The sequence below is a fragment of the Aplysia californica genome, unplaced genomic scaffold (assembly GCF_000002075.1).
Source record: "Aplysia californica isolate F4 #8 unplaced genomic scaffold, AplCal3.0 scaffold00078, whole genome shotgun sequence".
NCBI classification, from domain to species: Eukaryota; Metazoa; Mollusca; class Gastropoda; order Aplysiida; family Aplysiidae; genus Aplysia; species Aplysia californica.
The window spans coordinates 1026557-1037455 of record NW_004797348.1 but is presented as its reverse complement, the minus strand read 5'-3'; the positions used below and the strand labels follow the sequence as shown (position 1 = coordinate 1037455).

Below are 10899 nucleotides of genomic sequence, written 5' to 3'. Positions count from 1 at the left end.
TAATAATAATATAATGTAATGTAATGTAATATAATGTAATAGCAATATAATCCCATTTCTCCCCCATCTGTGGGTGCCCCCCTCCCTCCCCTTCACCACATCATCTGAAGCATACAGGTTGCAGCTTTTCTCTGCACGAACTTTATCCGCAGTCCGGTTCTTTGTCGTATCTATATCTAATTAGGGATGGTCTGGTCCCTTAAAAAAATGGGACCTCGAAACTTATTAACCCTTTCATTGATGAGACGCCTATCTTCTTTTGTACGGGCTTTATAAATTGTTTGTCCAAGAGAGATTTAAGCAAAGCCATAGCACCTGTCACCTCATCTAAGAATAAACAACTGCACATGCGGTAGTTATATCTCCTAAACCCTCCTCTACAGGCCACTTTAAGAAAATAAATAGCTTTGAACATGTTTTGAGGAACACAAGTGAATACATATGTCCACACAGCAGGGAAGAGGTTAAGACGGGTCCAATTGGAGAATTACTCATGTTTGTCTATTTAAGCTTTAAAATCTCAGATAAGTAGAGGAGAGATGTTGATTTACGCCGACGCACTCTATCCGCCTACTGTTATAGTTTTCACGTCTTGTCCGAGTTCATTTGGCTACATGAGTCACACGTTTGGCCGGACCCATGGCCTTCACCCTCTCTTGCTTCAGTGATGACTTACCTGGTCTGATTTCTAATGTTGACAGATGTACATTTCTGACCAGGCAAAAAGTTAAAGTGCATTTTGTATTTTTGTATATTTAACAAAACATCTAGACAAAGTTTTCGTTTAGTTTACGAAGTGAATATTTTAATCTACTGTAAAAAAACATTTAATTATTTTATTTTTCAGTCTCTTCGGGGTTTATTTTGTTTTGTTTTTTGCCAAATCAGGCTTGGTTTTCACAAAACTTTGGGCCATTTTTTAAGAGGAAATAGCTCCAAGCCCACTGTTATGAAAGAGGTGAATCACGGATGTTATGAAAAAGACGATCTCAAAGCTGTACCAGGTTTGCCAACAGGATAGACTCTTGAAGATAATTTGAACAAAAAAACAAAACAAACAAAAGTTAAGGATCCCAGTTTGTGACATTACTTTTTGTTCCCCCTTGCTCCCTTTGTCGAATGACGAATCATGGTTTCGTGCCTGTTCAAGATTCCAACTTTTAGGCTTTTAATGGGGGGGTTCTCGTGATCTAGAGGTAGAGTGTTCGCCTCTTATTCAATAAGTCTCGGGTTCGAAATCTGACAACGACAGAACGTTTTCTTCTGTTCTGTCGTCGGCTTCCGTCTCCACTTTCTACTCCCCCTCCCGTGTCCCCTCCTCTGGGCTCTCGACTATTCCTGCTGCCTTTCTACTGCTACCCCTTGGCTCCTTCCTACTGTTGTCTTTCAGCCACACCCTTAGTCTTTTACCCAGTGCCCAGGGGAGATCGCCAAACCAATCGTCAACCGGTAGCCCTATTGGCAGCCTGAATACAAACGCGTTTGTTTTTGAGGCTGCAAGTCGGGCAATCGGTTTGTGCCACGATGGTCGCGTTGCCCCCTCAATTTGGCTACCCCCGCCTGCCAAACCGAACCGAAGCGAACCGATCGTGCCAACGGGCACCTCGTATTAGGGAAGGTAAGATCTAACTCCTAGCCCTCTCGGATAAAGGCGGAAAAAAATATGTCGGAGGTCCTGTGTACCTTGGTGGGCCTACAATCAATAAGAGAGGCTTTGGCCACCACCCGACAAAATTCAAAATTAATTTCTACCAAACTGAAAATGCTTGATGTGTCCCGCGCGTTCATATGGCCTTATGCAATTGCGTGCGCCGTTAAACACTTACCCCAAAAGTAGTTTGAATTACAAGAAGTGAGTTGTCAGCGAATTGAGTGGTGTATCAGAAATAACGTTATTAACAGCAATTTCGTCACAAAAGTACCAATTTCATAATATAATGTTGCTATTTCGTTACATGCCTATGAATTCGGTGTAAAAATCCAGAGAAGAGCTTTGCTAGCCTTCACGATTTATGGATTTGCTTAAGAGCAACGTATCCATAGTGCGTGTGTATGTGTGTGTTTACAAGTTCATTTCCTATTTGCCAAAACCCACAACAATTAGCTAATATAACGATTTCAATATACTAGGAAATCAATATAGGTTAATTCTTACCCACCTCCCAAAAGCAGAAAACATGAAAACGTGTTACTGGGCCAACCAAATCCAGTTGTTTACGCCAAGGCCACAAATGGTTGGTAAGTATTTGTTGTTTTATCGAGGAAGGGGTTGGTAGAAAAAGATAACGTATTTTTTATGGACTTGCATTCAGAAGGGAAATGTGTAAAAGAATTTAAAAGTACAAGATATATCAAAACAGCGCATGTTTTGTTGCGCATAATGCAGTTTCGGAAAAAAGAGTTATATCTATACACACGAAAAAACAACAACCTGAGTTATTCCAGCCCATCACCAAATGCGTTTGCATCGACGACCCCGATTCTGAAATAAGCAAACCAAATGCCTGCCCATCCCGATCTCCTTCCAAAATACCTCAAACCTCATATTGAATTATAAGTTGACTCATAATCTATGCATGTGGTACTGGTAAAGAGTACGAACTTTCATTTGCAACCTTTTTTTTAAAACCATTATCTTGGCCATAAAACGTAATGGACTTAAATTAAGATTATGTCAAAGACTGACGAAATTGAAACACGCTGGTGACGAAATGGAAACACAATAATGAAACACTCTAAACTAAGTGCCTAGCAAGTCAATGCTACTTTAGTTCACCAAATTATCTTAACTAAACATGTTTTTAAGTCTTCCATTTCATTGGGGAGTCTGTTTTGACAATGTTACACTGAACCACCGTTGAACTGACTAGTAAGAGAGCTTTCTTGCAATTAAACCGTGTTGTGTTATTGCTCGAAGGCCTAGTTTACGATGTCTAGACCTTAACACGACAAAAAGCCTCTCATTGGCTGATGTGCCGATTTATTTGATTTGCCAGTATTTTAAAAAGGCGTTCAACACTCAACGAGTGACAGAAATGGGAGGAGTTATAAATGGACCACGTCATGAAACAAGAAGTCTACAAGACCAACCAGCGTCACATGACCCCCTTGCCGGTCCTGTCAGAACAGCAAAGGGAAAAGAAGCTGAGATGAGACGGCCATATTGTGATTACGGTCAAGTTGCCTTTCTTATATCGTTCTACCCGGAATACTGTGGGGGAGAAGAAAGAGCGGCAGACAGGAAAAAAACCCCTCACACAATGAACAGGGGGCACAACTGAGTAGACAGTGGAGTCTTAGTCAGAGACTCCTACCCTCGCTCAAGACTGTCTGAACAGTAAGGTAAACAGATCACCAAGACCGTGCCCCGAAGGCTGCATTAAGAGTTAAGGTTGCAAAAAGATGAAGTTCAGCCATTTTATCAGTTTCACGACCGTACTGTTCCTGGCGACAACTTATTGCTCCTCTCCTCAATTCCCCAACAAAACAACCCCCCACCCCCCCCTCAAAACCCCCAATCAAACAAGAAAAACAAATTGTACAAAAGAAAAAGAAGAAAATCCAGATCCCCTAAATAATACAAAAATCAACCTGTCTAGGTCAAAGGTGAACCCGAAGGCTTTTAAGTGTGCTGCACCTCCAGCTTCTTTCATGGCACGCTTCTACGTCAAAGCAGGAGGCAGCCAGTGAAAGAACCACTTACAGAGTGTTCATGGCAGATAAGGAAACTAACCAACAACACTCTCACTCCTTTTTGTACGCAGATTCTTTTTTTTTTTAAAGGGGGCAGCAGAGCTGGCTTGAGAGCTATCATGACCATGCCATCGAGGCCTATCACGTTCTGTAGCACCCCTAGTGAAGAGACCATGGTTCTCTCCTCATCTTTGAGGCCGAACAAATAGTCGGTGACATGACCTCAAATTGTGTTTGGAGACTCGTCATCCCGGGGCCAAAGTTTGACACGAAACTTTGGCCTTGGGAGACAGTAAATCTTTGGGTAGGTGCATGTCCGAAATGCCATATATAGTGGAGGGATTTTTACGAGAACTGCATTAAAGCTTTGCACTCAACGAACAGCCTACTGTCGCTTGATACGTGCAGTCATTGAAAAAACTTGTCACTTGCGGGGTTTGATGAGTCACTCGGATGCTGTTTGGTGCTGATATAAGAATGCTTCAAAGTGGGTGAAAGTACTCAGAACAACGACATCGCTCTATATTGGTCACGGATTTGAGAAGGCAGTAATACGAACAAACATAATAAGATGACTGCGACTTCAGAACATAAGAATGTAAGTCTCTTTAAAAAGTGTACCTGGTTCTAGGAAATATGAAATGATTCTGATTTTAAAATCATACGATAACCCGCATAATGTCCACGCTGAAAATAAGCAAAAATACTTAAAATGTAAAAAAAAATTAAAAAATTCAGGGAAGAAACAACATTTAGTCAGCAAATTCGTTTCGTCTTAACAACCATTATCGCGTCGAGGGAATTAGCACATCTCGCTGACAAGATTCGTCATCGATGAAAATACTTGATGATTCAACTGTTTGGTTTCAACCTTGTGTTCTAGGATCTGTAGGCCCTACCGGTCAAAATTTTCTATTGAGTTTTAAGTCTTCTGCAACTGTTGGTCTTAAAAGAGTATAACTAGTTCAAGAATTTCTTGGAATGCGCTCGATTTGGACGATATGTTTCATTATAAATGACGCTTATGTTTTACCCACTTTCTTGTGAGTTGGAAAGTTTTCTTTTCCGCGAGGTGTAACCAATATAATGTTCTGTCTGTGTTTCTTGTTCAACCGTCGACGGGACAAAGACTGTGTTATTTTGAATTCATCGGACACCGTCCTGACCTGAAAGCTAACCTTCTAAGAAAGACGAACCAAAGTTGGATTGAAATCCAGACCTTCCACGTTTACTTGAAGATCGTAGTAAATCTGGCCACACACAACAGTGTAGACAGACCTTCTTCTTCTTTGCGTTTCCCTGTTCAATCTCAGGGTGTAGTCAACTGCGGGTTTTTCAACCTGCAATGCAATTAATTTTTACGTAGGTGGCTGTTTTTTTCTGACAGAAGATATTCGGAGACGTCCCTAGCGACCCAGGAACTATTTGGAGACGCTCTCTCGCACATGCACTGCTTTGGGGGGGTCAAACTGTGTATTATTTGCTGCAGATCAGACATATAGCCACTAAAACAGTCGCAAATCAATTATTTTCAAGAAAACTCCAGTTTTAACTGCAAAATATCAAATTATGGGTTAAAACAGTCCCCCCATGTACACCCCTAGATTTGGGAAATTTGGTCTAGAGACACAAAGCATTTTGATCGGTCTATTTCCGTCGGAGCCGTCTCCGAATAGATACTGCAGTTTTTCCAACCTGGTAGGGCCCCTTGCCTTCATTCAACCACGCTCCGATTTCTAACGGAATATATATTTTTGTACTGACTAAAGTATATTCAGTTTTGGTGGGAATTTATTCAGAATTTTGCACGGGCAGCGGCCGAAGACTACTCTTATCTGTTTTAGGAACACCAAGGGATCTTTAACGTGATCAACTTGCACACGGTACCTCCGTGATTCGCCCATTTTAGAGAAGGCTAGGCATTCGATCTTACATACCTTTAGATCAGGGGTGTTTTTGAAAGATAGTAGTAAGAAGGAACCAGGACAGGCAGTAGAAAGAGTCACGAATAACGGAAAGAAGAGCAGAAAAGGAGTCAGGGATGGCTGGGGGGGGGGGGGGGGGGGGGGGGGGGTAGAGAGAATGGAAAGAAAGGCAGATGCCAGAACAGAACTAGTGGACAGGACTAGTGGACAGGGCTAGTGGACAGGATAGGAGGACAAAGGGGAAGACTTTAGAAAAGAAAATGTTCTCGCATTGGCAAGTTTCGATCTCAGGAACTCTTGGCCACTGAGCTTTATTACCTAACAATGGTAAAATGAAATATGCAACAGTGTGGTTACGCCTTTAATCGGTGCAACAGAAGATTGAAGTTCTAATCTGAAAGGGGTCCTTATGCGTATTTTCTGTCTTTCCTAAAAGACTTCTTCTCATCCCGAAGTCCTGAGGGGGGAACCCCGTGCTCCGTCTTGCAAGTGGCTTGCACTGTGTGGTAGGACACCAAATACAATAAGCACGACGACAGCAACGGCGAGATGCAGTAAAGGCAACAAGGAGGGAAGGAGAGACTGAGAGAGAGAGAGAGAGAGAGAGAGAGAGAGAGAGAGAGAGAGAGAGAGAGAGAGAGAGAGAGGGGGGGGTGGTGGTGGAGGTGACATAGATTTGATTTGTATTGACAATGAAAGTCATTGCAAATGAGCGAGAATAATTGAACTAGCAAATGTGTATTGTGTGGAGGGAGTGTTTTCATAATATGCGTCACGACGTGGTGGAATCAGGCGCTCGTCAATTTTTGGGCGTATGTAGTTATTAATATCATTTTTTAGCTTGTTCATTTGTCTTGAACAAAAGGAAAACAATAAGCATTTATCTCGAAAAGAAGTCTAGATGTTTGTGATTGAAGAAGGTGGGGCTCGCCTGGTTTCAGAGGTAAAATTAGCGAGAAAAAGCTTTAAAAAATTTATTTTCCTTTCGTCATGTCTTCTTTTGATAGGCAAAGGGAGTTCTATTTGTATAGTTTGCAATATATAGGGACTTTCTTGCACAAAGTTGAAGAATTGGAATTTCATGGAAATTCTGTTGTGGCATTAGTGACGCAATTCTAAGATATTCATATTTGTGGGACGTGCATTTCACACATTACAGTGCATGCTAGGAGACATTTTTAGCTTGAAAAATAAGGGAACAAAGTTTTCATAAACCTGGAATCGACAATTATGACAGTGTTATGTCAAGAAAAGATGTTCCAATGCGGCCTTTCAGATTTCGGCATTATAATACATAAAGTGCTGATCAAGAACTAAGAGCAGATCGTAGCTTTCGTGAGACCAGGTAGAATGTTTAGAAACACAAGTTCAGGTAATGCATTAGCTGGAAATCAACGAAAGTCATTTACATACTGGACACCTGCTGTCGCGTCTCTACTCTGCTCGCTGCGGTTTTTTGTTGTTGTTGTTATTGATCCAGCATTAGCTGGGCTCTCCCCCTTCTACACAATGCCATTTAATGATAAGTGCAGATTTTCTGCAGTTGCTGTGAATAAATTCCATTGAGTGTGTCGTCAAATTTAACGGAAAAGCATAACAGCGATATCAATCAGGGCTGGATAATGCAACAGATGATGGTCCACAGTCTCATGTGTAGTCACACAAAGAACGCTCGAGGGAAGTTCTTATTTTTATTAGAATTTGAGCAATATATTGTTATGCTCTGTTCTCAGGCGGAAGATCATGGTCTGTTCTTTTCTTTGAAGGTGGTTGATATTGTCATTTCGTTTTGTTGCAGCATATTATGTTTGAAAACTGCCATGCACATCTTTCTCTAGTGCCATCTGTTCATCAAATCTTATTTGTTCCTGCTTTTGGTAGTTTGTTTTGCAGTGTGGTATGAAGTTGGATAGTTGGGCTGCTCCTGTCTAGATCCCCTTTTGGCAAAAGTGTCTGCTCTGTCATTTCCATGAGTGTTTGAGAGTCCAGGAATCCACTGCATCACCATGTTTTCAGTATACAATGGTTTTACGTGGTGGGAGCCAAACACTATATGAGTTGGATCTTGTTTATATCACGGTAATCAAAGATGTTATACTGCCTGTAGGGCTGATAGTGAGTCAGTAAAATCCCAATAGTCGGCAGTTAGGAAAAAAAAACTGTGCGGAGCCGATGGTATAGTGATGTTTCCATTGTCTTCATTTTTGCATTCTAGTTGCTGACTTGCTATCTACAGCCTGCAGAGATCTCATTGGAATATCCATCTGAGTATTGAATAAATATCCCATTCCGGCTTTGATTGAGCTTTGAATGTTGAGCCGTTTGTACAGACATATATCCAGTCGTTTGAATAACTGTCGATTGCTTGATGTGAGCAAGCATAAGCGTCACTGGGTCTGACGATTTTATGTGCTTTTGTCTCTGAGAGATGTTGTAATGGTTGGTTCTTTTAAAGAAATGTGGGGAGGAATGTATTTGGTTTCTTTTGTGTTTATGGCAGATGGTGACTTTCTATAAGTTCTGTTATGTGAGGCCTGATAGATATTTTTTTTAAATGTAGGGTTGCTGGTTTTTTTTTTTGTTTCCCTGCATTGATTAGGGCACAACATTTTGATTCTTTCCTGAAGTTCCAAAGTTGCTCTATCTCTGTGGATTCCCAGGAGCTACTCATTTGCAAGGATTTTACATGTGGCTGTAGATGTGGTTTTCATGTCACCGTTTATGAAACAAAGGACATTATTCTGGACCTCGTAAAGAGTTTCGGGTGTTGCAAGTGGTTGAACTTCATATAGCGAGACAACCAAGGTCAAGAGCCCTCAGAATTTGTTTTTCTGAGCCCTGTGTACTGCTTGTAACTTGTTATAATTGTTGAAGCTTTCCCTTGGTCCTTTAATGGCTTTCTGTAAAGATGGTGTACACTGTTTTTGTGCAGTTTATTTTGAGCTTCCATTTTTTACAGTAACTGTGGAGCATCTTGAGGTCTTTATTTAACTTCCTTGTCCTACTACTGTGCTGTGATATATATGCCAGAGGGCAAGATTATTAACGTAGAGAGTCATTTCAGACTTAAATACCTTTGCCACATCATTGAAAACGATCAAGAACATTGTGCAACTCAGGCAAGAACTTTGAGGTGAAGCCTTCCTCAAGTACTTCCCTTGACGAAAGGGCAATGTTCCTCTTGGTTCCAACGTTTAGGTCGACAAGGAAAAAATTGTTTCATATATTATTTTTTACTGTTTGAGTGTATCCGGAGGTCCATCATTTTCACGAACAGGCCTTTTTTGCACTCTCTATGTTACCTCTGTTTGAGGTCTACAAATATGGCGACAGAGTGTTTTCAAGACGCTGCCCCAAAAATGACATCTACATGAATGCTAAAAATTGAGAGCAACATACTCTGACATCTGAGGAAGCTTTTATATGCTTTTCTTCGAATCTTTTTCTCCAACACATCTATGACAAATGAGGTCTGGTTTTAGATTCCCATCCTTCATCAACTTCACACTGTTTGATGGGAGTCATCGCAAGTTTCTATGGTTTTAAAAAAAAACTGATAATCTGAAACATGGCAGAAGGTGGATCGGTAATGGTTGATCGCCCATAACTGGATACTTTTCTTCTCTCATTGGTAGCTTATGTTCACGCTGTACCACAGTCAAGGGTCTCAGAATGTGTTCCACAGCTTATAGAGGCTGTGTGTTAGGCCGAAGAAAAGATGTATAGCCTCATTCTTGTAAAACGGTTTCAGAGTAATTGGAAATGGGAATCTCGGTGGCAGTATCCTTCCCTCGAATGGCTTTTCTTATCCCGTGCACTTCAGTTTTGAGAAAAGATCGTTCAGGAGCTCTTCGGGTTTCTTGTGCAAAGTAGCTGGTACTTCAACGCAATTTATCGCGTATTATTCTTACTCTTAGAGAGTTTTTTGTGCCATGATGCAATGAAAATCGAGAAGGACTTCTTAATCATGTACGAATCTATCACGTTGTGGGGAATAAGAGTAATGTAATATAAGAGTAATGTAATAATATATCCTTATTAGAATGTAGACATCCCAGTCTCATGAGCCAGATAATGAATGCTGTTTGTTTTCTAATTGCAGTTTGAATGCAGATTTAGTAGATTAAATTCTTATTCCTCAGGACGGATCAAGGCCTCCAGAATGTGAGACGAACGGGTCTCTGAGAAAACACTGTATCATGCTTCACGACGTCAACTCTGAAAAGTCTCCAGAAAAGGATCAAGTGGTGACAGAGATGGACACAGACAATTCGGAGTACGAAGGTAGCGGTTTCTGCACCCGCTATGTGGAACGGGTGGAGGAGGCGGTGGGGGCATTCCTCAAGCGCAACAAAAGACTGATCACGTACGGCTTTCGGATACTCCTGCTGATGGCCTACATGGGCTACTTTTCCTACTGTATGTACTACAAGTAAGTGGAAAGCAATGGTATGGTCACTTGTCACAAAGGTGATTTGTTCTTTTTGTGTACGAGTTTAATCGCTCTTTCAACTCAAAATAACTTTTTTTCACAGATAGAACGCTTGATTTTGGAGAGGACTCCGTGCTGAGAAAAATGTTGTATTTTTCTGTTGTTTCTAAGAACGCCACAATCTGACACTTGATAAGTGAATGATTTGCTGAGCGCTAAAATAAAAGGAAAAACATGGGTGAAGGCAGGAAACAGAGTTTAGGCGTCCTATCAAAGTAAAAATCTCGAATGGACATTTGCACCTGAATTGTAATGTGTGCCGGTCAATAAAATAATTATTAACGCGGCCGCTCCTCCTGTTTGTGCGCCGATGGCATGTAATACTGAAAAAAACCCCAAGAATAGCAGCAGCAGCAGCAGCAGCAGCGACAACAACAACAACAACAACAGCAGCAGCAGCAACAACAACAGCAACAACAACAACAACAACGACTAGTAGTAGCGAAAACTCATTTTCACCTTTGTTATTTTTTTCTCTTTTCCCCAGATTCGGAGACGAGGGATCGTACATTCTTCTCGGTATAACCATTATCATGTGGTTGATCATCCTGAACAAGCTGACACCAATGCTCAATATCCAGTGCACTCTCCCAACAACGCTTCAGACTTACAATACGAGCCAGAGAGCAAAGAGGATCCGGCACATAATTCGATAGTAAGCAATTTCCATCGTAATCTGCTCCTTGGTGGTGGTGGTGGTGGTGGTGGTTCTTCTTCTTCTTCTTCTTCTTCTTCTTCTTCTTCTTCTTCTTCTTCTTCTTCTTCTTCTTCTTCTTCTTCTTCTTCTGG

The 10899-nt window shown here is 41.2% G+C and overlaps 1 protein-coding gene across 2 annotated transcripts in view; it reads left to right on the top strand.

The window, feature by feature from the left end:
• LOC101856724 (solute carrier family 28 member 3) overlaps positions 1 to 10899 on the top strand; it is a 28807-nt gene that overhangs the window by 4297 nt on the left and 13611 nt on the right. Inside the window, exons 1-3 of one of the 2 annotated variants that reach the window (XM_005094222.3) lie at positions 3838 to 4291; positions 9761 to 10050; positions 10598 to 10765. In XM_005094222.3, coding sequence (XP_005094279.1) covers positions 4265 to 4291; positions 9761 to 10050; positions 10598 to 10765 — 485 coding nt within the window. In that variant the 5' untranslated portion in view covers positions 3838 to 4264. Of the gene's footprint in view, positions 1 to 3837; positions 4292 to 9760; positions 10051 to 10597; positions 10766 to 10899 lie in introns of those variants that run through there. The other variant, XM_005094224.1, reaches the window with a different exon arrangement.